We start from the raw sequence: 27,891 nt of genomic DNA, 5'->3' as shown, positions 1-27,891 counted from the left end.
CAGACCAAGGAGAGCTTCTGTAAGAGAGACTGAAAAATGGTGGTGGTCGTTAAAGAGTTAAAACCTGAAGCGTTAAAACCTGAACTGTGAAGGAGTTTTCTAAACAGCAACACAAGGAGCTATTGTGAAGAAGTGACCACACTGATTTGCCATTATCTCTGGTTAGTGCATTAGAAGACAAAACCTGCTACCTGATAATTTGCCAAGGAGTAATGGGAGTGACATGCCCCATTAGAAACTGAAAATACTCTCAGAAATTGCACTTACGAGTCTAGAGTTTTCTTTTTATCCAAGTAGAACTTTGGCCTCTGTTTTCTTAGCAATGTTTGACTGCTAAAATCACTTCAAAGAAGAAAATAGTACAAATTTGGAGAAACACAAAATTAGTGTTATGGACTTTCTGAAAAATGTTACCTTTATGCCACTTCAAAAAATGTTAAAGAAATGTGTAGGGAAGACAAGAAGCTTTTAAAGTCAAACCAAGACCCACTGTATATTTTAGCCCCACCCTGCAGTCACATTGTTGGTCCTAAAAGTGCCTCCACACTAAAGAAAATACTCTCCGTTAGTAATGAGAAAACTACCCTAGAATATTCACCCAGCTGATGTGTGAGGAAGGGCTGGCAGCCTGCGGCTAGGGCCCTGGCATGGTCCCACTTTTCCTCCTGTTTCCCAGAAGCTCAGACTCCCGAATGCTCTGTTCTCCCATGAGTGGGCCTGGCTGCTCTGCTCAGCCCTCTGTGCTCCACCACCCTCGCCTCCCAGAGCATTCGAAACCTCTGTTAACACAGTCTGCCCTTTACTGGACTGAAAGCAATTTGAGGGGAAGTTCGAAGTTTTGTTGTTGTTGGGTTTGGTTTTGTGGTGTTTTCAATTTTTTTTTATACCAAAGTATTTTGTGTGCATAATATAAAAAGCCAAACAGCTATAACAGGCTCACAGTGAAAAGCAGCAGGCCCATATCGCCCTGGGCTACCTCTTCCCAGAGGTAGCCAGTTTAGCACATTGAACTGTTTCTTCTGATATTAACATCTACATGTCCTAATAATGTGGTTATATTACTTTTTCTTGATTTTTCGCTTCTATATATTATCTATTGATTTCCTCCTAAGGAAGATAGGGATTTAGCTCTAATAATCTTTCTCCCAACCACATCCCAAGCATAGAATTCCTTCTCTCTCCCTCTCAGTCATGTTAGAATTTTTGGCTACATCAGTACACTTTTGCATGATTAAGACTACTGAGATATTGTTTACAGCTGTACCTTGGATGTGCTATGCTTATATTTCCCTTTTATGTGTAATCCTTTGTTTTCCTGGAGTTACTACATCTTGGTGTTTTGTTTGCTTAGTTTCCTATGTATCTATCACAAATTCAGCCCAGACCCTAATAGAAGTGTAAACCTCAGCACAATCACAACACCTCAGGCAATCTGATTTTTCTGGTTTTCTTAGATCACTCCTGGAGCTCTCTGTTCTCCTGCTCCTCTCTGGACTGACTGCTATCTAAGCCTACTGCACAGCTCTCATTCCAGGGCCTTCACTCACTCTCATCTTCAGAACTCCTTTTGCTCTCTTCTGGATTGGATCCCTTCTTTTCTGGATTTCTAGCTTCCTCTCTCTTGTTTTGCTACCTCATTTTGGGGGAGCACATCCTTTAGCAGATCTCTGAGCAAGGAGTATGTGGGACATAATTTTTTTGAGAACTTTACATATCTGAAAATGTCCCATTCTGCTCTCCCACTTGATTGATAGTTGTACAGGGTATAAAACACAGGGTTTAAATCATTCTGAGGATTTTGGAAGCATTGTTCCACTGATTCCAGCTTCTAGTGTTTCCTTTAAGAAATCGAGTGCCATTCTAATTCCCGATTCTTTTTTTATTTCTGGGAATATTCTTCAACTTTAATTTCCAACCTTCTTTTGATTTTTTTCTGCTAACATAATTTTCCAGACATCTTTCTCTTCCAGTTATTCTTTGTTACAGCAACCTGCTCCAAGATGTATGTGTATATTTTTTTCACTGAGGATGTTACAGCTCTTTGTTGCTTTGTTCTTTTTTGTTGTTCTGTATTTTTTGTATGTTGTTCTGCTTGAGACCAGAAGTGTTTCATAATTCAGATTTTTTTGGATTTTGGGATATTTACATTGTACTTCCCAGTTAAACATTCCTAATTTGAAAATCCAAAATTCAAAATGCTTCAGTGAGCATTTTCTTTGACCATTGTGTCACCACTCAAAAAAGGTTGTGGATTTCGGAGCATTTTGGATCTTGAATTTTCATACTGGGGATGATACTTAACCTGTATCTAAATTTTTAGCATGATACTCTGCCCTGGGCTGTCCCTAAGTCCAAAGATTTTTGGGTTAAACTTTTGGTTTCTTAAATTGGTTAGGGATGGGAACTAGGAGTAGAATTCCTTTTACAGACTTGTAAAACATTTCAAAGATTCCTCCTGTTTTTAGCCCTACTGTTCTGTTGGCTTCTGCCATGCCTGGGGCCACCATATCCTAAGACTTAGGGGGATTCATGGCACAAGTGGACTTGCTTCTGAGCTGTGCCCTTTGACCAACCTGCTTTCCACCTTCTCTAATCTCCTGTCAGTGATAAATTACCCATCAGCTTTCCAGATTCCAGAATTTTGCTGACATCTCCTGTTGGCTACGTTCTTATTTCCTTTTCTGTTTATTCCTGTGATCTTGTGCCTTTTAATTCTTTCCCATAATTTGTTGGGACTTCAGAAGGAAGTGGAGCTAAAGGCATGTGTCTGCCTGCCCCATCTTGGCTGGAAGTTGGGAAGGCCTTCCTTCCAAGGCACCCAGCATAGCACCTGGCACATAATGGATGCTCAGCAAATGTCTGTGGGTCTTTTTACTAAACAGGCAGTTGATTTCACCAGAAGTAGTGACCACCTAAGTTTTGGTAATTTTTTTTCTCCTGAGGGATTAAAAACAATGCCAAACGCAGGAGTGAGAGTAGTAGGTTATTAATAACCTCTAGGAAATACATACTATATCACAGGACAAAGACCCATCCTTATTAAGAGTTTGTTTTGTTTTGAGACGGAGCCTTGCTCTGTTGCCCAGGCTGGAGTGCAGTGGCATGATCTCCACTCACTGCAACCTCCACCTCCCGGGTTCAAGTGATTCTTCTGCCTCAGCCTCCTGAGTAGCTGGGACTACAGGTGCTTGCCACCATGCCTGGCTAATTTTTTGCATTTTTAGGAGATGGAGTTTCACCGTGTTAGCCAGGATAGTCTTGATCTCCTGACCTCGTGATCTGCCCGCCTCAGCCTCCCAAAGTGCTGGGATTACAGGCGTGAGCCACAACACCCAGCTTTTTCTTTTTTCTTTCTTTTTTTTTTTTTTTTTTTGCCATTTCTCTCAAAATACATTATTGATTACATTTGAATCACTTACTATTTTGGGTCTTCCCATAACTGGTGTTGGGGCTGGTTGGCTCCAGGAACCATCAGGTTTCAGCCCATTTTATTGATAAAGAAACTAAAGCTGGCAGGTTGGGGGGTGGGGGAGATGGAGGCTCCAAAACTAAGAAAGGAAAGCCTTGGGTACCTGTGTGAGGCTGGGGCTCTCCCAGTCTCCCTGGCCTTTGGGGGATGAGAAGCTTGAGGTGGAGTCTGAAGGCACCTCTTACCAGACCCTGTGGCCTCCTATTTTGGGAGAGCAGTGGTCTTCAATGCCTTTCTAGATATATCCTGGCTACTAGAAAACAGATGTCCTCAAGTTCACAGGCCTAGGTTCTGCTCTGCCCATCTGATTAGAAAAAAAGTCAGCAACGTCAAAATTTCAAGCCAGTATAGTTGTGTGGGTGTGATCTTGCTGCTTGAATTCGGAGTCTCCAGTCAGGTCTCGGAACATGTACTCTTTTAAGTGGTATTTATTGATCTCCTACTATGTGCCTGGCACCATTCTAACACTGGGGATCCACAGAGAACAAGACAGACAAGGACCCTGCTGGCAAGGAGCTCATTCTAGAGGACAGGGGCTAACAATAGGTGAAAACCAACAAACAGGATTTTTTTCAGATTTCGGCCACTGGCAAATGCTGTGATGAAGTGACTGCGCTGTGGTGGGTGCTATCTTTGAGGTGGTCAGGGGTGAGGTGGGCAGAGCCTTCCAGGTGAGGGAGAGCTGGAGCCAAGACCTTGAGAGGGTCTGGGTTCCATGGGACTGCAGGAGAGCAAGGACGCCACTGTGGCCGAAATGGCAGGTGGAGGTTTCAGGTGGGCAGGAGGAGAGTCTGTCTGGAAGCTTGGAAGGATGGTTTTAGGGAATGTCGACAGGTCATTTGTGCTCATGCTAACATCCATTTAAGGGGGGTTGTGTGTGTGAGAAGGAGCAGGCTTTCAGTCTCTCAGAACCATCAGGAGCGGACTGGAGGCTGCACGCTACTGTTCAAGTCCCCTCTTGAAGTGGGAACAGCTCTTCCCTGCTTGGCTCCGGTCTGCGATGCTAATGGGTATGAATCAGCCCTGACCAGGCCCTGATGCAGTGCTACATTCTGCGTCAGAAAGCTCCAGCCCCTCGTGTCTGAGTCACCTGTGTCCCCAGGAGAGGATGCACAGGCCAGGGCCACGTGCTGGTGGGCCTGCGTCACCAAGCCACACACTGCTGTTCAGCCCGGTAGCACCGCTGGGAGATTAAAAAGATGTGCTTAGTGAAAGGCAAAGAGCTTCTTTTGATAACCAGCATCTGTTAGTTAATGGACCTCTGAGAGCTGTATACAATTTCAACTTTTTATTAAAGAAAAACAGCTCATTTGCTCTCCTGGGAGTTGCACAATGAAATTATCAACTGCATGGGCTTCCCACCCACCCCCCACCTTTCAACATGACTGAACATGCAGTGGAGAACATTAATTTTGTTTGGAAATAGGACTCTGGGCTTTCCTCCCTGTCTGTGGATGAGAGCGCTCTCTTGTTTTATGTGAAGGGCAGAGACTTAAGGGGCGGGAGCAAAGGGCTGGAAGGAAGGCTTGGTGCCCATGGGCCTCTGGCCCTGTACACAGAGAGTCTCAGCCCCTCAGCCTCTAAAATGACCCCTTCCTTTACCAGCCCAGAGTCTTGGAAGCCCTGACCTTCTGCCTGGGAGAAAAGGGATGCTTGCCCTTTCTTCAGCCTTCGTAGCTCCGAGCAGCATCACCTGCCCCCAAACTAACAAGCCCCAGCGAGCAGAGAGCAACTAAGTCCAACTGAGGGGATCCAGGAAGCTGCTGTCCTGCTCAACACACTCCTCCTCATTAGGGATGGCTCATGCTGCATCCCACAAAGCAACACTAAATTGCCTTCCCCAAATAAAATCAAGGAATCCCATTCCCTCCAAGAGTCAGGAGGACACCCCAAGCCCACGGGCTGTGAGACAGAGGCCCGGATCTCAGGCTGTGGAGCCCAGCCCCTTCTCCTCTCTGTGCCTTAGTGTCCTCGCAACTGACTCAGCTGGGCCTCTCGAAGGTGGCTGAATCTGGTAGATGGAGGTGATCCATTCACGGGTCTCAGTGTGAGGCTTAACAGGGATAACCAACATTTACTGAGTCAGCCATATTTATTGAAGTTGTTTCTACCATGCACCAGGCACGCTGGACCCTTCTGGAAAGATCGCAGGAAGCGAGTCAGAGCCGAGTCTTTTTCGTTGGAGCTTACATTCTAGGCAAATAAGGTCATTTCTGACAGTGATCAGTTTTCATGACAAAGAACATACAACTGATGCAATGGATTGACAGAAGGACCAGGGAAAGGGGGCTGCCCTTTGGGATGTGAATGGTGACATCTTCAGGAGATAACATCTGGTCTGAGACTTGACTGAAAAGAAAGTGCTAAACTTCTGAAGGTCTGGGGGAAGAGAGGCTAGGCAGAAATCAGGGCTTGTGCAAAGGCCCCAAGGCAGCAACAGCTCCTGTGATCAAGCAACAGAAAGAAGGCCAGTGTGGCCGGGGCATGAGGAGGCCTGGCTGAGCCTTGCAGGCAACAGCGAGCCAGAAGTCGGGCTTTTATTCTGAGTGCAGTGGAAGCCCCTGGGGGGTTTTCAGCAGGACAGGCAGTGGCATGAAAGCAGAACTGACAGCTGGGGTTTACCTCCACTGGTTTTATTCTCTTTCACACATTCTCTGGAAGACACTCCACTTCCTTTCTTTAGAACTGTAATTCCCTTGGTTGATTTTAATAACCAGCAAGAACATTTCTCAGGCTGTTTAATTTTATTAAAAGGTTCAAATTTGATGATAAATGGTGGCATGGTTGCTTCAAGCTTCGGATACAAGACCTGCTCAGCCGTGGACGTATCATCGACACCCACCGACATCCCCACCAGGAGCTCCCCTCACCGTGCTGTAGTCTGAGACCGTAAATAATGTAATGATTTCTTGTACTTTGGTAAATATGCCAGGAACACTCGTAGCTGTCTGAGACCCACAGAGAATACTAACTTGGTGGGCTTTTATTTTTTTTAAGAAGAAGAATGGGTAATAAGTGGGAGCAATTTCAGCAGGCTGACTGAACCCCACACAGTCTCAGGGAGGAAAAGGGCTTCCCTCTGAAAGCATCATTAACCTCACAGACCATTGTTCAAAATCTGTGATAAGAGCTAGAGATAGGGATCAGGAGGAGGAAGGAGGGGGTGAGTCATTGGCCCCCAGTCCTGAAAGCCCTTGGGCCCACCAGGATGCCAGTTAATTTCACAGTGTACAGATGAGGCCCTGGGAACACGGGCAGAGTCCCTAGAGAGGCACAGCCTGTTCCCACCATGATGACAGTCCCCTCTGAGCAGAGGACACCAATATATTAGGATTATGGCAAGGAGGCTGGGCAAGGCGGAGCTGCCCAGATGTCACCATGTAGCCTGGCGACCCTGACCTCTCCCTAGGGTGAGTCCAAAGATACACATTCAGAGATTCTCTTCCTTTGTCAGGCAAGCACAGGAAATCTCGGCAACCGAGGATGGCTGGGCAGGGCGAATTGCAGAGCACGTTAGTGTTACAGTTGTCGTTACTATTAACTACTTCCAGAAGGCTGGCAACGCTGCTCCCCTCCAAAGACCTGCCCCCAGCAGCCAGCCTGGTGCACACTGGCATTCACTTGGGCCAGGGAGGCTTGGAGGTCGCAGCCTGCTCTGGGGAGGCCACGCTTCTCAGCTTAGATGGAGTCCTCTTCATTTGCATGCTGGCTCGGGAAAACTGGATTTATCCACACGCAGTGTTGGCAGCTTGAGGTCCGACTCGCAGAAGCACAGGCAAATGCAGATGAATGCCAGCAGTCACGACTCAGGAAAGCTGAGCTGCCCCTGAAGACACAAGCCCTTTGCCCAAAAGCTGAAAAGCACTGAAAGCCCGAAGTGGCATCTTTAATTCATGGCACCACTTAGAGATCGTATTGCTAAATTCAAATTAATAATCTTTAAACAACAACCTACAGACATGGCAGAACAGTAGGCCTCGTCCCTAGGCAGAGCCTCAGGGTCTCCTCTTGCTCCCGTCTTGGAATCCCAAGGGTCAGGATGGGAAGAACTGCGGGGAGCATGGGATGGGGGGGTTTCCGTGTGGCCCCCTGACTGCACCTGTTGGCGAGCTGCCAAGGATGAGGAAAGTAGAAAAATTGGGAGTGATCTTTAGAAACTCACGTAGCGATGAACATCACTGCCGCGTCCAAGTGCATGACTGGGGACCCGGGCTGCGGGATGTGGTATAGGCTTTGCAGGTGTTAAGCTCATGCCCTGAGCCACATGGGACACAGGCAGAGTTTGGAAGCAGTGGGGCTGTGCATCCATCCATGACAGAGCAGAGGAGAATGGTTCCTTCCCTACAGCTACCAGGAGGGAGTCTGAAGGGTTGAATGGGTGTCCAGAGCCGCCATCCTGATGTCAAGTCCAATGTCACAGCCAGTGGAGGAAGACCAGCCCTAGAACTAGGGGCAGAAGTGGGAGGGATGCTATGCGAAGACCCCCTGTGCTGGGGTGCTTCTGCAGCGATGGCCTGTGCTGCGGTGGCCTGGAGAAGTCGGGGGCCTCCCCCTGACAGAGCACCAGGGGTGCTTGGTAGGAGGTGGGACGTTTCTCTGGGGTATCGGGACTTGACCCATCGGTGGGCCTTTGTCCGATGAAGAGCAGGCTTTGCCCAAGGGAGTCTTGCTCCATCTTGAAAAGCTCGTACTCCACGTGCGGGAGCCGGATGCCCAGTGGTAGGCAGCCATTGGTGGCTGTGACATCCCGCTCAGTGCCCACGGACCAGGCCCCCACACCCCCACAGCTGCTTGGCTCCGAGAAGTTGAGCATGGCCGTGGTGACCTGGTCCATGGGGGTCACATGGGCCCGTGTGACCTCAAACACCAGCTCGGTGCCGCCGCGGACCCTGGTGGACGGCGTGCCCCTGGTGTAGCGGCCGGCGGCATACACGGTGAAGGTGGGCTGCCGGCAGGCTGGGTCTGAGAAGTGGTGGTAATACCCTTCCCAGGAGTGGCTGTGCCCGTGGAAAGTGAAGAGCCGGGTGAGGAACAGGACCGCTGGGCGTACCTCGCACCCCGAGCTGACCCACCAGCCGCCCAGGTGCAGGGGCAGGGCCAGAGGGGGCGGCAGCACAGGGGGGTGGTGCACATTGGAGCGGGCAATGAGGCCACAGGCTGGGCACGGCTGCACGTGGTGCTGGCAAAAGACAAACAGAAAAACGGTGGTTGTCCCACATGGAGAAGTTGGGTTGCAGCCTGGAAAGGAACCCCAGCTTTGTAGGGGTGTCAAGGCAGGGTGAGGTGCGGCCTGTCCCTCCTCTCTCTCCTCACTCCCTGCCTTCAGTCAGGATGACCTCTTTGCTTCAGCCAGGATGGCCTCCTTGATGGAGGTCAGCCCCTGTCTCCCCCGGGCCTTGGGTCTCCTGCTGTCTCTTCCACCTGGAATTCCCCGCCAGCTCCTTCTTACCTCTTAGGTCTCAGCTGGGCACCAGAGAGAGCTTTCCCGAATGCCCCATGTAAGGTGGGCCTCAGGGCTGTCATGCCACCCTCTTTTATCTTCCTCATTCCACCCCCTGAGACTCTCTTCTCTCTACCCCTCACCCCTCATCAAACTGGAATGCATCATGCCTTACAGTCCTAAAAAGCCCTAGAAAGCTGGGACTGTCTCTGCAGCTACCCCATCCCCACCGCACAGGGCTTGGCTCACAGCAAGCACATATTTGTTGCATGAATAAGTGAGAAATGAATGGAAGCATAGGTGGCCTTCGTCTTGGGACCTGAGAGAAATTGTCCTTGCTCATGCCCAGTCTGCTTGGTCCTGGAATTTGACCGTGAAAGTTGATTTTTTCTAGCTCACTCTTCTAGGTGTTTCTGAAGTGCCGGGAACTATGCTAAGCACTTCCTGGGCAACTGGTACATGTTATAGCTGAGGGAGCTGAGACCCAGAGGGCCGGCTGGGCTGCCCAGGTTGTCCAGCCTGGAAGTAGCAGAGACCAGCTGAAATGCAACCTGGCTTACACCCGGCTGTCTGAGCTCCCACTCTCCTGTGCTCATAGCAGGTTACATCTTCCCTACAGGTAGAGAATAGAGGATTTTTGTCTTTAGAAATCTCACAGTGGAAGGTGTGCATCATTTGCTCTACCTACCCCATGGAAAGTGAATATGGCAACAAGGATCAAAAGCCATCAAAATATGTCTGAGTCAGGCGCAGTGGCTCACACCTGTAATCCCAGCTCTTTGGGAGGCTGAAGTGGGCAGATCACTTGAGATCAGGAGTTCAAGACCAGCCTGGCCAACACAGTGAAAACTCATCTCTACTAGAAATACAAAAATTAGCCAGGTGTGGTGGCACATGCCTATAATCCCAGCTACTCAGGAAGCTGAGGTAGGAGAATTGCTTGAACCTGGGAGGTGGAAGTTGCAGTGAGCTGAGATCACACCATTGCACTCCAGCCTGGGGGACAGAGTGAGACACCATCTCAAAAAAAAAAAAAAAAAAAAAAAAAAAAAAAGGCCAGGTGCAGTGGCTCACCCCTGTAATCCCAGCACTTTGGGAGGCCAAAGCAGATAGATCACGAGGTCAGGAGATCAAGACCATCCTGGCCAACATGGTGAAATGCCATCTCTACAAAAAATACAAAAATTAGCCAGGTGTGGTGGTACATGCCTGTGATCCTAGCTACTCAGGAGACTGATGCAGGACGATTGCTTGAATCCAGGAGGCAGAGGCTGCAGTAAGCTGAGATCGTGCCATTGCACTCCAGCCTGGGTGACAGGGCAAGACTCCATCTCACAAAAAAAAAAAAAAAAAAAAAAAAAAAATTATGTCTTTGGAAGCCCATTGCTTAAGTCTGTGCAAAGGAGATAGCTGAAATCTCGTAAAGAGCTGTGGCTCAAAGATGTTCATTCTCGTGTTATTTGTTATAGGGAAAACCGGCCACACTCGGGTCTTCAGGTGCCGCCACACCCTCACTTGTCCCAGGCTGAGTTGGTTTTCCTCTATCTTTGCCCTTATTCACAGTTGTCTCTGCCTTACAAACTCTCGTCGGCTGGGTTTACCGTAACACACGTTAACAGGAAACAGATGCTAAACCAAATTGCATGGGAGTAGTCTGTATTTTGGAGTGAAAAAGCTCAGCAGATACTAAAAAGGAATGAGATACAGATTTCTTCTTCCTTCTTTCTCCTTCTTCTCCTTCTCCTATTTTATTTCTAAAAAAGAAGCTGCTGCCCAGACTTTAGGCCAGAGCACCGTTCTGGAAGGTAAATGGCCTTGGAACTTGTCAAAGCTGATGTGAGAACAAGCAAACATCTCCTGCTGTGGCCATTCCAGAAGGAAACTTAGAGTTGCAGTCCAGGCAGGACAGGCACAGGAAGGGGGCATTTTGAGGGCCCAGCTGGGAAATTAGCTCCAATATATTTTTTCTCGCAAAAATCCCAAAAGATTTCCACATAGCACTGCTGAGTGAGTTTCATGCCAGACAAGTGGCACTTAGAAGTTCTGGTTTAGAAAGAAAATATTAGATGATTGAGAACAGTTTCTTTTTTGGGGGGGTGGGGTGTCACATTTTATAAGCTGTTATTTTTTATTTCTATAGTGAACCTTACGTTTCCTTGATTTATGTAATATCGGAGACCATATTGGCTTTGGTTATGGGGATTTGGGCCCAGAGAGCTTGATGGTTCTCTGAAATGCTAGCAAATGGCTGCAAAAATGTTTGTGATGGGAGCAAGCAAGCTTGATAGTTAGCTGGAGTGTTGGTGATTGGGATGCCGGCTGGTAAGAGTCAACTCTAATTTTGGCATTTTAACCCACATTCTGACCTGTCACACTAATGTATATTGAGAAGACATAATGCATTACAGCAACATAATCCCAGAGCTGTCCTTACCCACCACAAAAGACAAACAAAAGATATTCTCTGCAGATAGGACATTTAGGGATGCTAGTTGGTAATCTGGGGTGAGCAGTTTTCTGCAGAGCAGAAACAAATTGAGAACCAGCAAACTTTTAAGGTGAAAGAGGGATGAGAAAAAGCATTTCCTTCTATGGTGCTTTTGAAGCTGGTGAAACAAGGTTCCCGGCTCCATGGGAAATCTTTTGGGCATCTTTCTGCAGAGGTCTGAAGTCTCATGCGTTAATAAACAAGGCCCCCAGCCGGCAGAATTCACACTTGTACAGAAACCAAACTCTTACTCGTTTAAGCCTGTTACATAAAGTTATTTCTCAAACAGCACAAAACAGTTTCTAATTAACCCCCAGAGGTGACACCAGGCTCAGATAATTTTGGTCCAGTGTTGGCTGATTGATTAGGATTCTATACCCAGGCAATGAATTTGGGGATCAAATTGGTTTTAAATTAACTTCTAAAAATGTTCATGTTTACCATCTGGTTTGGGTCGTGGGCAAGGCATGGGCCCCAGAGAGCTTAAGGCAACAACTGATTCATTTCTTGGGGATTTCTCTGCAGCAATTCCTTCTTTGAAATTATCTGTCTTTTCTTTCTTTCTTTCTTTCTTTTTTTTCCCCCCCCAAGGAGAGGGGCCATTGGTGAGCAGACCTTTCATTTAATGTCTGTACATCTGGCACTGTTCATCTCTGCATACATTTCTATGTGTTTTGCTTCTCAATCACATTTCAGGCTGGATTGGCCACCCAGGTTGGCCAGGCAGCAGGGAGGGCAGGGATAGCCATGGCCCCAGAGTCCTGCCTGGGGATGCATGAAATTGCCAGCCCCCGCAGCCCCCGGGGATCTGTCCTCTCTGCATTCAGAGCAGTTTCCCCTCCTAATGAGGTGGTGGCGGCCGGTAATCAACTCACTGCTAGCGCCTTCTCTGAACTAAGTAGGATTAACGCCAGACCAGCCTAGAACATTGGTTGCCAAAAAAGGGAATAATTTCGAGGTCATAAAAAGAACTCTGAGGCTGATTTTCTGATTATGAGAACTTCGTGTCGTGCGCCTCCTCTGCTACCCAGATCCTCAGTTTGGAGGAGGGGGTGGGGGAAGGGGAGGAAGGCAGGCTTCTGGTCTGTCTCATCCACAGTGCTCCCACACTGGGGCAGTGACAAGTTGGTACTACCAGGGGTGAGAAGTTGCCTCATCTGGTTTAGTTCCTTGAGTGTCTAGTACACCGTAGGCAACAAATACATGCTGAATGATGTGAAGGTTGCCTAAGGGCTCCAAGGGGGATCTTCATGGGGATGCTGAACACATCCATCCATCCACACCCATTCATCCGTCCTCCCTCCACCTGCTCATTTGTGCACTCACGAAATACGCATTGGGTGCCTTGTACAGAAGTTTTTCACCTCAAATGCTAACCTCAACTTCATTTTCCCTAACCTTTCACTAATAAAAGTTAACATTTGTTCTCATTGTAAATGGAGGCAACGAGCCCCCGTAGCGTCAGCAGAACCTCTGACTTTGTATGCCAGTAACAGCGTTGCAGGTACTGGAAACATGGTTTGCAGTCATCCCTGCTTTGAAATGAGGGCAAATAAAGATTTCACATTTATCGTTTCTCTATATCACAAATTGATGTTTTAAAACTTGGGTAACGGTTTTAATAGAACTGGTTTTCATTTAAATCCCACGTATTTTCTCTTATGCTTTTTTTAAGAACAGATTTTCTCGGGGGCGGGGAGGGGGTCCTTAGGCTTTACCAGCCACCAGAGGGGTCTCTGACACTGGGAAGGTCCTAGGTCCACACCCTTGTAGGAGCCAGGCTCTGAGCTATGTGCCAGGAACCATTATACAGTAAAGTTATGTTTCTTTCTGCCTGTTTGCTCATCTGGCAAAAAAAAAAAAAAAAAAAAGTGTGTTGGGGGGGCTACTAGATCCTCCCCAAATTAGGATGGTATGCGTGCAATGGCTTCATCTAAAATCTAGGTTGATCAGCTTAAATGAAATTCGTGTTGGAGTCAAGGGGCAACATGCTAAAGAGAGGGCGGTTTCCTTTAGCCTGCAGCCTCCCCACACCCCAGACAGCTTGCTGGAAATGCAGAACCCCAGGCTCCACCCAAACCTGACAGATCCCTTTCGGCCCACTCACAAGAAGTCCAGGCCACGTGGCTTCGCCGTCTGGTTTGGGAGTGGGCGAGGGCGGCGCCCCAGTGGCTGTGTGGCTAGGCCAGTGTGAGGCTCGCACTGAGATTTCGAGGGGGTGGCATCTGGGCTGGTGTGCGCAGCCCCAGCGGCGCCCTGGAGGAAAGCTGCCTTCTCCCTAATTCATCCATCCACACTTATTGGTCCTGATTGTCGGCCTGACCCGTGCTAGGTGCCCGCTGTGGCCCCACCCTTGCGAAGGACCTAGCGCCAGAGGGAGAGGCAATAAACAAGTCACCAACAGAGCTTCAGAGCGGGCTGAGAACTGGCAAGGTCACTCGCGGGAAACGGGCAACAGTAGAATGGGGACTGGAGCGGATATTTCAGCCGAGAACCAAGGGAGGGGGACACCCACCCAAGCCTCTGTGCCCAGCAGGGGCAGAAATGAGATCCTGTAGTGCCCACGAGGACAGGGGCTGGGGAGGACCAGCGTGGGAAGGCCGACCAGAGGCCCGCCAGCCTTGTAAAGGCTGAAAAAAGATGTCTCCAGCAGCGTGAACAGGGTGCGCAAATGTCCTGAGGCACGCGGACCAGAGTGGGGAGGGGCAGTGATGACAGCCGGGCAGCCAGAGCCCTGGGCAGGCCCAGATCGCAATTGCAAAGCTGCGGGGTTGGGCTCCGAGCTCGCCCCCCTCCCCCACGCCGAGACCACCCCCCCCCCCCCCCCCCAACACACACACTCACCAGTGCGCTCTGCAGCGGGCGCTGGTAGCCGGTGGGCCGGTAGTGCCGCCTCTCTGCCGGGTCGGTGTGGATGTCCCCCAGGTACAGCTCCTCCACCAGCCGGGGCGACGCCCGGGGCTGCGGCTGCAGGCGGCGCTGCACGCGGACCAGGCTGAGCTCGTGCATGGTGAGGCCCAGCGCCTCCAGACAGTCCCCCTGAGCCCGGGCGCTCCGCAGCTCGTACAGCGCCCCGGGCTGCCAGGCCCGGGCTGGGGGCAGCCGCGGCGTGCAGTCCCGGCCGGCGCGGGTCTGGTTGAGGCGCCTGGTGACGTCGAGAAGGGCCCGGCGGCTGTGGAAGACGATGCCCACCTTGTGCAGGTGGTAGTCGGCCTCGGTGGCTCCCCGGGTGACCCAGGAGGCCCGGCGCAGGCGGACTTTGCCCTTGACGAGCAGCGAGTGGGCAGGCTCCCCGCAGAAGGGGTCCTCGTAGTAGAACTGGTGGGCTCGAAAGAGCCGGCTGGGGTAGAAGGTGTAAGCGCGGGTCAGGAACTCCGGTCCTGGGCGCACCTCGCAGCTGCAGGGGTGGGAGGAGATGGGCTGGGTGCGGAGCGAACACTGCGCCGCGAGCCCCTCTCCCCTCTGGGCTGGGCTCCGTTCTCCCCCCAACTCCCCTCTTAGGCCTCAGCTCAGGCCTGGGCCCCCCCAGCCTCAGTTTCCCTCACTGCTCGCAGTCAGCCACCCTTGAGGCTGGGGCTTTGCACTGGATGCCTCGTGGCGTCAACACAAGCCTTCTAGTTCATTCTCCTTTCCTTCAATCCGAATTGCCCTACTGGAGGCCCTTTTGCAACCATCTGGGGACCCACTGGCCTGGGAGCTCCGGGATGCCGTGCCTGCTTCCTCCCCCGCCGGACTCTGGGCATCTGGCCCAGAGCGCGTCCGGCGCCCGCCCCCGTCCTTGCTAAGTGAATGGAGGGAGAGGAGAGTAGTGATCGGGAATGACGGTGGCCCGTCCTGTTTCCCCCTTCTCTAGGCTCACTGCCCTGACCAGGTCTCATTCTTGCCTGTGACAGGGCTTATAGATATAAACCAGGAGTCGGCAAACTTTTTCTGTAAAGGGCTTGGTAATAAATATTTTTGTTTTTGTGGGCTGGGTGGTTTCTGCTGCAACTACTCAAAGTTGCAATTGTAGAGCTAATGCAGCTATAGATGATATGTACATGGATGGGCATGGTTGTGTGCCAATAAAACTTTATTTACAAAAATGAGAAGTGGGCTGGACTTGGCCCCAGACTCCGTTTGCTGGTGACACAAACAGATCCAGGGGAAGAGGTTGGAGGGAGAAGAAAGAGAAATGACTCCTAGACCCAGGGTCAATTCGGGGATGGGGCAGAGGAGGCCTCTGGGACTTCCCACTGAGGGCGCAGGTGGGGTGGACGGTGGATGAAGTCAGAGGGGAAAAATAGCAGGCACCCTCCTCACGATTTTACTCTAAGCAGGTACCCTCTTGTACTGCTATTTTCTTTCTTTTTTTTTGAGACAGAATCTCACTTTGTCACCCAGGCTGGAATGCACTGGTGCAATCTCGGCTCACTGCAACTTCTGCCTCCTGGGTTCAAGCAATTCTCCTGCCTCAGTCTCCCGAGTAGCTGCAATTACAGGCATGTGCCACCATGCCCGGCCAATTTTTGTATTTTTAGTAGAGATGGAGTTTCGTCATGTTGGCCAGGCTGGTTTTGAACTCCTGACCTCAATCAATCTGCCCATCTCGGCCTCCCAAAGTGCTGGGATTACAAGCGTGATCCCAGCCTATTTTCTTGATATTTTTTGTACCAGGGCTGTTGGAGCAGAGGAAACATGTTATCACCCAGCAAGGAAATAATTCCCTTTTCTTTTCTTCCATCTTTTTGATAATGTTGAGGGGAAATTCCCTGGTCAGAGCTAATGTGTCTTTAATGCCAACCTCCCTGTTCTCCCAGAGAGAGCAACTCAGAGCCTTGGTTTGGCAACAGATCTAGAGAGGATTTCTGTTGTTTTGTTTTCATTGAATTTAATTTTTCAGTTACCTTTAATTTATGACAAGTGGCTCTGGTCCCCATATCCAGGAAAAGACTACGTTTTCTTTAAAAATAATCACATTACACTGTCAATGTATGCCAATTACACCTCAATGAAGCTGTAAAAATAAATGAATATATTTTAGCAAATAAAAGCAAGTTGGTTTACAGAAAATGATAAATACTAGTATAGGTACTTAAAAATAGGGAGGGCTGAGCCACACCCCTGAGGGTCTCAGACAAGGCCTGGAGAGGGGAGATTTGCCAAGAGGACGCAGTAGGTCACACTGGACCTCTCGATGGTTCCCAGGCTCCGAGCTCTTTCCCACTCTTCTCCCAGGAAGCAGCAAGGTCAGTCTGGAGAGCATGGCAGGGCACTTTCAAGGAAGAAAGTTCTAGAAGAAATTTCTTAAAAGAACTGCTCCAGAATGTTACTATCTTGGGGCAGAAGCAGCCTACAACCAGCGTCCCCCCTTCCTGTACCCCAGTTCTGTCTGGGTGACCCTGGCGAGTGGATGCCTGGATCCCCCCTGGACTGTGCCGTGGGCGTGGGGGCTGTGTGCAGCCTGGCTGAGCCTGCAAATGCGTTCGAAGTGGCCTTGAAGGACTCATGTCCCCTTCCTCCACCCAAAGCGCTAGCAGATGTTTGGCAGTCGGGAGTTTCTGCCTGACCTCAGGAGGTACAGGAAGGACATGGAGAGGCCAGTCCTTGACCCCAGAATGGAACTGGCCTGGAGGGGATGTTGGGGGAAAGAGGAATATGCCAAGTATGAAGGGGGCCACAGCCTCCCTTTTCCCCGATCCGTGCCCCAGGAGTGGGGACTCAGCTGGCTGCTGTAGGGTTTGTGCACCACAGATGAGGAGAAAATGCAAAGTCCATTGGCTGCAAAGCAGCAACTGAGCCTCTGAAATGTCGAGTGAGCCTGTCAGGTTAGACAGAATTAGATGGGCGCACCCAGGCTCTCCCTGGCCGGCCACTTCCTGCCCCAGGGCCTTTCATCAGCTGCCCCCTCTGCCTGGCTCTTCCCTGGCTCTCTAGATGGCCGATTCCTCTCCTTTTAGCTCTCAGCTGATGTCACCACCTCCAAGAAGCCTCCCCTGATTACTCTTGAGAACCCTCCAGGTCACTTGCTATCACATCTTTGGTTTTATTTCCTTCATTGAAGAGCTTAGTGCAATCTCAAGTTTATATTATTCATTTGTGTGTTCGCATGTTGAGTGCACGTCCCACTGCTGACCCCGGGCACTTAGCTCGTAATAGGTTTGTATAATAGGCGCTCAAGGTGTTGAATGGATTTTGCCCATGGACATGATGCCCAACACAGTCCCTGCCTCCCACTGCACTCTGGGAGGGGAGGCAAGCATCGCCAGCAGCTTGGCAGGTAGAAGGCCTCTTGGATAACTATGTGAATTATGCCCATTTCAAAGATTGGATGCCGAGTCTCAGAGGTAGAAATCTCCCAGTCCAGGGGCCCATGGTCAGGATGACCTGAAGTCTTACCCCGTGGAGATCCAAGGTCCACTGAGGCGTGGGGGCAGAATCGCAGTGCTGGGCGCTCTATCTGGCAAGGGCCGCTGGCAGTGGGGTTCCCAGCGCAGGCGGCTGCCCCCGGCCTCCCCAGCCGCCGGTGCGGTGTGGGCTGCAAAACAGACAGACCTGGGTAAGACCCCAGCATGCCCCAGGAACACCCACCCCACCTGCCCTCCCAGCCCCACTGTGGCCACAGAGAGCCAGGCAGGGCCGCCCCGCAACCTCCATCGCAGCCCCATCCCCAGGGTGCCCCAGTTCTGGAGACAGTGATGGGTTCCCCATAGTGAGGATCCTAGAATCAGCCTCCCCGACGCATCTCCTCCTGGGTTCCCAGATGTGATCACCCTGGAACCCAAGCCTCCTAAATGGAGACCGTCCCAGATTCTGGGGCCGGGAGGCCTCTGAGAATTCTACGCGTGGAGCAGACGCTTAGAAGCCCAGACCTTCCACGGGCTCGTCAGCCGTGGCCGGGTCCTGCCCGCTGGTGGCTGAAGGACCCACGCTTCTGGACAAAGGGTACTCTGGACTCAGGACCCAAGGTGCTGGGGACAGTGGGGCCCTACCCCTTCCCCAGAGCAGACCACTCCCCTCCACCAAGGAGCCCTGGGGGCTGCTTGGCCTCTCCCAGCACAGAGCAGGCCCCTCGAGGCCACTCGCTTCAGGTCTCACCTGGTGCTGGGCGCCTGCTATCTATTTGGTGCTCAGTGAGCATGTGGCAGATGAAAGAGTGCATGGCCGCTGCAGAGGCCCGGGCCGAGGTATGAGGCCAAACAATGCAGGCCCTGCCCTTCTTCAGGGCTTCATCCCTAAGCCCAGACACCAGGGGAGGAATTGGGCTCAGGGCGGAAGGTGACTGGAAGATGGACACGGGAAGCAGGCGCTGCAGCACAAGCTCCAGGTCCTCTGGAGTGACCCCTAGATGAGCTTGGCTGGGCCTGGAGACAAGTGAAGCCCGGGCGTGGGGCTGTTCACGATCTCTTCTCGGGCTGCTCAGAGGCGAGAGTGCCAAGACCTTCAGCTGCTAAAGAGCAGCAGCTCTCCCAGAAACTGTCATCTCCACTCAGGGCTGATGGGCTTGAGATGGCCCAGATGACGGGATGCTGTGGGAAGCTCGGCAGTGAGCTGCGTCCAAATACTCCAGCCATGGGCTGTGCTCGGGGGCGCTGGCCTGGCCCTGGAGGCCCAGCTCCTGCAGCAAAGCTTCCAAGCATATCTCTTCCCATCCAGCCTGGGGCTGGAGTGGGTCAGGAGGGGCTGAGTCTTAGGGCTCCAGTCCAGGGGATGTGGGGGCCTGGCAGTAACTTCAGGAGGCCTTGGGAGGGGTTGGGGGCTGAGTTGAGAAGTGAGCAGATGGCGTGTTCTGTCCCTTTCCTGGCCTTGCAGGCAGGCCTTCCCAGCAGGGGTTCAGGAGAGCTGAGGGCCCCCCCACTGCCTCCTCAGAGCTGCCTGACCCCAAACTCTCTGTGCCCCAGGGGTATTTTAGGAAAATGAGGCGGAGTGGATTTCTCAGTTCCCTTGAGGTTGGGGGTTGCATCTGGAGACTTTTAGGGTCCCCAGTGATCAGCTGAGAAGGCAGGAGTGATGCTGATGATGACGAGGGGGATGACGGCACCTGTTAACTGGGTGTGGACCCCTTGCTCTTTTATACATTATTCCCATCTGATCTTTGCAATAACCCTGGAGTCGGTGTTAGCGTTATCTTCCTCTCATGGGCAGAGAAACAGGCTCAGCTCAGAGATGGGCTCAGCTTCCACAGGGCACGTGCCACCCGGATGTGGCAAAGCCAGGATGTGAGCCCAGGTTGTTGGACTTCGGGGTGTGACGGCCTCACCGGTGCTTGTCTGACATCCCCAGAGAACACAAAAGGGGCTGGCTTGGAGACAGGGTAAAACGCAGGGCAGTCAACAAACATTGGCCAACTGAATAAATGAAGGCGTGAGTACAAATGCTGGTGTAGCCCTAGGTCCCTGTTGTAATCTTGGTTCATCCTGCAACTGATTTATTGGCTTTAATTAGACAAATATGAGAAATGAAAACAAATAGCCACCCAGCCAGGGCCAAGGTGTGTCCCCACACCAACTCATCAGCACTCGGGGCCACTCTGCCAAGTGAATGAAATGCCAGTGGGATCTTGAAAGAGAGAGGCTGTGGTTGTTTTGTCTTAACTTGGCACGTCTACTTTGCGGGAATTTGTGGCAGGACATTGTAGTGGGTAGGTAGGCACCAAAGTTGGGCCAGATCCCCATACAACTCGCCAGGAGTCCTGAGCTGACAGGTGCACGTCAGTGTCAACACCTCGTGCATGTGGGGCTTCTGCAGTCTGCTTCTTCAGAAGACACTGGGTTTCCTGGATTCAATTCTGCAGGTTAATTCGAACATCTTCAGTGTCAATGAAACCTGTCCAAAAGTGTTGATTTGGGGGAATGGATGAAAACAGAGCGAGGAAAAGGATCAAAAGGGGTCAGCAATATTTGCCTGGTAGGAAAATCAGGCTTACGTTTCAGAGTAAAATAGTGAGGGGGCCCTGCAAATTATCTTGTCATTGTTTCCACAAAACTCGGGCTCTTGAGGAAATGTTTTTCTGTTCAAAAGAAAACAAGGCTTTTTTTTTTTTTTTTTTTCTCTGCACCCTCCCTGAAATCACTGAGACTAGATGGCCCTTTTGTCGTGAATCCTCAGATCCTGTGTTTCTGCCGAGTGCATTTTAGTTTATCTTGTTTTTCTGTGAGGAATCGGGATTTAATTATGTTGGGAGACTCTGAGATACAGCGAAGTGTTGCTGCCTTCAGAACATGTACACACAAATGCGAAGAGCTCCTCAAGATGCACCTCTTAAGGAGCATCGTGTCGCCTCTTGGTCATGCGTGAAGTCTCAACTTCAAGGTTGCAAAAACAAAATTAGCCAATTATAAACGATTCCATGACATTTTCTCCAACACAGCTCTTGGGGTAGATGTTGGATTTTCTTTGCTTCCCCCACCCCCTTCTCTTCCTTCAAAAAAGTCTTAACTAAAGAAATAATAGCTGAAAGCAGTTGGTGCGGTGGGTTGGGTTACACAACTTTTTGCGGGGAAGTGATAGACGGAGTTAAATGCATGGACCAAACTGACTTTTATCAACCATGGATTTTTAATTAACAGTGGTGTCCACTTACTGTCATTCATTATTTACTGTTTACCCACTAATTAAAAATTATGCTGCTTTTGCATTCATAAGAGCAGGGACATTTGAAATTAGATAGCATCGTTCAAATTACCTGCAGAATTAAATCTAGAGTTCCCAATTGCTCAGACCAGGCTACCGGAGCTTAAACTATGACCTGGTTGAGGCCGATGTGTTATCCTGAATCAGAGCACCAGACACAGGCCTCATGAACAAATACCATATGGACCTGTCTGGGACCTTCCAGGGAAAGTACACTCGCTGAACACACCCATAAGTGTGGGCACTTGGTTAAGAATGTCTTGAGATCATCAAATGGTGCCCAGCGTCTCCTGAGCACACATTCTGGGAGGCCCAAGATCAGGTGCTTCATCTGCATTATGACCTTGAGCCCTCCCAGGGGCAGCGTGTCAGTATCTTGGCAGAGCCCAAAGGATTGACAGGTGTAATTGACACAACCACCCGTGACATGGGTTCCGTCAATGCACCCATTTTGCTGATGAGGAAACTGTGGTTCAGAGCAGTGGAGGGACTTGGCCGTTGTCACTCCTCCACAGACAGATGCTTCTTAGCCAAATAAAACACAACAATACACCTAGTAAAATACACCTAACATAAAAGGTACCATTTTGGCCAGGCACGGTGGCGCACACCTGTAATCCCAGCACTTTGGGAGGCTGAGGGGGACGGATCACCTGAGGTCAGGAGTTTGTGACCAGCCTAGCCAACATGGTGAAACCCTGTTTCTACTAAAAGTACAAAAATTAGCTGGGCATGGTGGCGCGCACCTGTAATCCCAGCTATTCGGGAGGCTGAGGCAGAAGAATTGCTTGAACCCAGGAGGCAGAGGTTGTAGTGGGCCGAGATCATGTCATTGCACTCCAGACCGGGTGACAAGAGTGAGACTCAGTCTCAAAAAAAAAAAAAACAGGCACCGTTTTAACCATTTTAAAGTGAACAATTTGGTGGCATTAGTACATTCACAATATCATGCAACCACCACCATGATCTCATTCCAGAATGTTGTCATCACCTCAAAAGGGGACCCTGTGCCCATCAGCAGTCACTCCCGCTCCCCTCTCCTCTTAGATCTCGGCAACAATGACTCCACTTTCTGTCTCTGCGGATTTGCCTATTCTGGATATTTCATAAAGATGGAATCCCACACTCTGTGCCCTTCTCTTACCTCCCTTCCCCAGCAATTCTCCTAGATGGGTGTGGTTATTCCATTTTGCAGATGAACAGTGGAGGCTTAGAGAGGCTTCACTCCTGGGGCCACAATTTATGTTTTCTTCAAAGATCACGAAAAACGCAGTGTGGATCAAAGAGAGAAGAGGGTGGAGAAAAGATGTGAGCTTTGTAGCCAGAGCAGATGGGGAAATATCAGCTTTTCAGGTACCTTTCTTCTGGGGGTAAAAAGCAAAAGAAAAGTACTTTTTTCTCTTGTAGTCTGCTTGTTCTGAGGTTCTCGAAGCAAGGCACGAACGAACGCAGGGTGGGGTGTGAGGTGATTTTAGGCGCGACGCGAGCACTTCGTACTCCAACAGTCACGCATCGATTTTAGAGGGTGTTAAAAGTGGCGGTAGTTATCATAACAACCTTGTACTTGCATGACCCGTTTTTCTGAGGACTGAGTTTTAAAAAGGGGATTGATCTGAACTTGATACTAAAATATTAGGTATTATAATTATTTTCCTTAAATATTTTAATAAAATCATATTTAATAAGGAGATGTACAAGGGACTCGTGGGTGTGGTAAATGGCCTGAAGGTGGTGCACGGAAGACGGAGGGAGGAGCAGCTCAAGGTGAACTCGTCACCTTACCTGAGGCACCCAAAAGGAGAGCCTCTTGGCGTCTCAGGGCTGCCATGACAAAGACCACACACTGAGTGGCTGAAGCAACAGGAGTCGATCCTTTCCCAGTCTGGAGTCTGCAAGTCTGAAGTTTGAAATCAAGGTGTGTGTAGGGCCTCTCCCAGCACCTGGTGGCTCAAAGGTGTCCCTTGGCTTGTGGCTGCATCACGCCGGTCTCTACCCCCATCTTCCCATGGCCTTCATCCCTATTTGTGTGTTTCCTCTGTCTGCACCTGTGTCCAAATCTCCCTCTCCTTTCTTTTATAAAGGCACCAATCCCTGGATTAGAGCCCACCCTAATCCTAATCCAGTATGACTTCATCCTAAGTTGATTACATCTGCAAAGACCCTATATCCAAATAAGGTCCTATTCCCAGGTACTGGGGGTTAGGACTCGAACATATCTTTTTTGGGGGGTTACATTCAACCCACAGCAGGTAACAAGGGCCATCCAAAATTGAGGTCCCCCAGGTGACCCAACTATCATTCATTCATTTCTTCTCCCCAACACAAACATTTTTATTTATTTATTTATTTATTTATTTATTTATTTATTTATTTTGAGACGGAGTCTTCCTCTGTCACCCAGCCTGGAGTGCAGTGGTGCAATCTCGGCTCACTACAACCTCTACCTCCTAGATTCAAGCAATTCTCCTGCCTCAGCCTCCTGAGTAGCTGGGACTACAGGTGCATGCCACCATGCCCAGCTAATTTTTGTATTTTTAGTAGAGACGGGGTTTCACCATGTTAGCCAGGATTATCTTGATCTCCTGACCTCGTGATCCACCCACCTTGGCTTCCCAAAGTTCTGGGATTACAGGCATGAGCCACTGTGCCCGGCCCCAAATACTTATTGAATGCCTGTTGTATGCCTGGAACTGAAATGGACTCTGGGTCTATATGGCTGCACATGATGGTCAGAATTCCTGTTCTCCTGGAGAGACTGGCATTAATCAAATAGGCTCACATGAGAGTATAACTTCAAACTATCCCAAGTGTCTTGATGGAAATTTATACAATGGCCAACAACTTCAATGATTTCAGCTTCAATGATTTCAAGTGCACTTGGTTCAACATCCAAGCTTTCTTGTGTGGCCTCTGAAGCCCTTTGAAACTGGGTGCCTTTTTACCACCAGATCATCCACCCCATCCCACCGTGCTTTTCCACTGTGAGTCCCTAGTGCTGAAAGGGCAAACCTTTGGCTGCCTTGAGGTTGTTGCCTGTGCTGTTCCATCCTCTGCTCTGTGCTGGGCACTCCATCTTCACGGAGATCTCAGCATAAATGGCATTTCCTGGCAGCACATCCTTTCCAGGCACCCCTCTTCTGTTCACTCTATTCTCTTCTCTCCTGTGCAGCACTCATCACATATGGCATTTATTATCTGCTTTCTGACTTCGGTTTACTTTTTTGACTTTTCGTTCTGAAATAATTTCAGACTTACAAAAATGTTGCAAAAGTGGTAGAAAGCGTTCTAGTGTATGCTTTGTCCAGTTTCTCTACAGGTTAACATCTTACGCAGACATTGTGCAATGATCAGAACCAGGACGTTAACATTGATGCAGTGTTCTTAATGAGTCTACAGACCTAATTCAAGTTTCACTCATTGTCCCATTAATGTCCCCTTTCTGGTCCAGCATCCAATCCAGGACCCCACATTGTATTGAGCTGTCATGTCTCCTTCAATCTGAGACATTTCTTTTCTTTTTGTCTTCTATGACTTTGACACTTTTGAAGAGTAGTGGCTCTTATTTTGTAGTGTCCTTAGTTTGGGATGGTCTGATGTTTCTTCATGAGTAAATTCCACTCGTGTGTTTCTGGTAAGAATGTTGTGGAAGTGATGGTGTATCCTTCCCAGTGCATCATCTCAGGAGGCACACCATGGCAATCATCCCATTCCTGGTGATCTTGACTGTGATCACTTGCTTAAGGAGGCATCTACCACGTTTCTCCACTATTAAGTTACTACTTTTCTCTCTATGATTAATAATTACCTTATGGGGATATACTCAGAGATAATGGAAGTATCTTGTACTTCATTATACATTTCCCCACTAATTTTAGCATCTATTGATAACTGTCAATGATTCTTGCCTACAATTATTATTGGTGGTGTTTTCCAAATGGTCATTCTCTAGTTCCATCACTCTTTCTGAGTCTGTTTTCGTTTTTAGAGATGGGGGTCTCACTATGTTGCCCAGGCTGGTCTTGAACTCCTGAGCTCAAGAGATCTGCCTGCCTCAGCCTCCCAAAGTGCTGGAATTTCAGGCATGAGCCACTATGCCCGGCTCTTTCTGAGTTTATTAACTGTAATTATGCTGTAAGGATGTACTGTCCCTTCTATCCCATTTATCTTTTTATTCAATTATTATATTACTATAAACTCCTGAATATTTATTTTACTTTATTGGTTATAACACATTACTATCATTATTTATTTTGTTGTTCAAATTGTCCCTGATTTGGCCATTGGGAGCTCCTCTTATTAATCTCTGGTGTCCTTTCTGTATGTCTTTGTCATTTTGGGGGGAGTACTTCCTCATTTCCTGGTGCCAGAAGATCTTCTGGGCTCATTTTGTATTTTTTTCAGTCCCATCCCTGAAACTGGCCATTTCTCCAAGGAGCTCTGATTCCTTTTATTGGAAAATGGTGTTTAGAAACCAAGATCTGGGTGCTAGGTGTGCTCACTGCTAGTGGGCTGTCACTTTAGGCTTCTTAACTTTTTCTTTTCTCTCTCCTTCCTTCCTTTCTTCCTTTCTTCCTTCCATCCTCCCTCCTTCCCTCCCTCTTTTCCTTCCCTTCCCTTCCCTTCCCTCATTTCTCCTTTCCTCTCACTGTGACTCCACTACTCTGCCAGCCTCATGAGGGCTGGTTCCTCATCTCTCTTGCTCACTGCTGATTCTCCAGCACCTGGCACAGTGCCTGATGGATGCCCAATACATATTTGTTGTGTTAAGTCATGGAAAGTGCTTAGGACAATGCCTTCATATACTAAGTGCTCAATAAATGCTATTTATAATGACTGCTTTTCATTGAATGAATGAATGGCTTGTGGTCCATAGCAGCACGTGTGTGAGTTCCTTGTTAACCCTTCTCCCACCCCTCAGGATGTGGCCGTTAGAGTCAGGCTTGAAGCGGGAGGGGAGAAAGAGAAGGTTTACAGCTGTTGGGATTGCCAAGAATCTGGCTGAGGGCAAAAGGGTGATCAGTCAGGGAGTTCCTGGGGGCCCAGGCTAATCCAAGCGGGTAGAGAGGAAAGAGAAGTAGGTGAAGGGAGATTGGTGTGTGAGCATCAGATCCTGTCACAGGCTTAGATGGGCTGGGTCTGGCCTAAGAAGCGAATGCCAGGTGCTTTGCTTTAAAGCCTCTTTTCACCCTTGGAACCTGCCCTAATGAAACCAGGATCCTGACATGGTCCTGCACCCCCCAGAAAGGCTCCACTAGCTCCACAGGCACATAATGCAAGCCATAAATGTTAGCCCTGCACGTGATTTTACTGGTGCATGTTTTCTAGTAGCCACATTAAAAAAGCTAAAAAGAGACAGGTAAAATCAATTTTAATGATATATTTTATCCGGCTCCAAGTACTATATTTCAACATGTAACAAATACAACGATTAATGAGATATTTTATGTGCTTTTTCCCCTCCATACCAAGTCTTCAGAACTTGGTATATTTTATACTTATAGCACAACTCAATTTAGACAGGCCACATTTCAGGTGCCCTGTGACTACATGTGGCTGGCAGCTGCCAGATTAGACAGCAGAGCTCTAGCTCAAGGATGGAGCATGCATGTCACATTTTGCTGTATCAGAGGTTTTCAAGTTGGCTTCTGAAGACCCCTGGGGTTATTTTTGAAACAGATAGGGCAATTCAGTGGGTAGGATGTAGTCTTTGACCCAGCTTTAGCCCAAACAGTCTCTATCTGTTGCTCTGTTTTATATACTGAGGTTTGGATTAAGAGTTGCTTTTTTTTTTTTTTTTTCTTAAAATGTCTGAAACCCTCTAGTTTATTTCAAAACCATCAGCTTGAGGTAATTCACCTAGAATATTTGGACTTGGAGGAAGCTTACACATATTTTAAATAAAAATTTCAGCAATGGCTCCCCACCCAAAAAATAACCTCTCTTGATTAGAGGAGGCTGCCTTTTACAAATGGAGATATGCTGGCTGTGACGGTGGCCCTGGCTGCATGGCCAGTAAGCTTCAGAGACCTGCTGTGGAAACGGAGCCGTCACAGCACTGCTACAGCCAAAGATGTACTTTCCAATGAAGTCACTGCACAAAAGGCATGCAGGGTTTGCATGCCTCCCCCAGAAGGCTGCAGATTGGATGCTATGACTGGATGCTGCATCAGCAAACACAGAAATATGAAGACACACTTTGCATTCTAAGGAGCCCACCCCCAACCTCTGGTGTGAATGGCTGGTCCTCAGATACCTCACATGTCTCTCATTTGGCTATAATGGAATCTCCTCATCCACCTAATCCAAGAATCTTTGTGTTCAGGGCTGGGAGGCAGGTTGGGGAGTGGGTTGGACTTTGCTATCTTGGGAAACACAGAAATGATATGCTCTAAAAAAAGCACCCTCCACTCCCCGCGGCCTTCAGCATCCCAGCCCTTTGGAATGTGCCCTCCTCTGCTCAGTGCACTCAGAGAGTTGAAGGCTGCCCGAGAAAGTCAAGAGGAACTGGGTACCTAGTAGAGCAGTCCGAGGATGTGAGAAGCAGAAGGGCGTTTGGATTAAGAAGCCGAGGGTTGACAGGCGATCAAAGGGACAGGGTTTGGTTAGCTACTGGCCCCCCAGTTCTCCATGAAAAGTCTCAGGTCAGGCTGGACCTCGGGATGGAGGACAAAGGTGGGCCTTGCTTGGTACCACCTGGAGAAGGTGACTGCTTCATGTTTGTGTGACATGTGCTTGAGCCACAATGGAAAACTGTGTATGAGGAAGCAGCTGGCCACTGAGGATAACTCCCTGAGGCCTCTGCTTAGCCTCTCCTGCTGAGGAAAAGGAAGTGCACAGTTCACAGAATGGGAAAGGAATGCGGGCCTGGGGAGACGAGTTCTG

General features: G+C 49.4%; 1 protein-coding gene across 1 annotated transcript in view; it reads right to left on the bottom strand.

Annotated features, from left to right (window-relative positions):
* Nucleotides 1-6,198: 6,198 nt before the first annotated feature.
* The window catches only part of APCDD1L (APC down-regulated 1 like), a 56,692-nt gene continuing 34,999 nt past the window's right edge, over nt 6,199-27,891 (bottom strand). Inside the window, exons 2-4 of the mRNA XM_003277495.4 lie at nt 17,776-17,914; nt 14,242-14,794; nt 6,199-8,648 (exon numbers count right to left, since the gene is read on the bottom strand). Coding sequence (XP_003277543.1) covers nt 7,884-8,648; nt 14,242-14,794; nt 17,776-17,914 — 1,457 coding nt within the window. The 3' untranslated portion in view covers nt 6,199-7,883. The remainder of the gene's footprint in view (nt 8,649-14,241; nt 14,795-17,775; nt 17,915-27,891) is intronic.

This window comes from Nomascus leucogenys, chromosome 13, assembly GCF_006542625.1.
Source record: "Nomascus leucogenys isolate Asia chromosome 13, Asia_NLE_v1, whole genome shotgun sequence".
Lineage (NCBI taxonomy): Eukaryota > Metazoa > Chordata > Mammalia > Primates > Hylobatidae > Nomascus > Nomascus leucogenys.
Note: the sequence above shows the minus strand (reverse complement) of the source record. Positions and strands in the feature narration are given on the sequence as shown.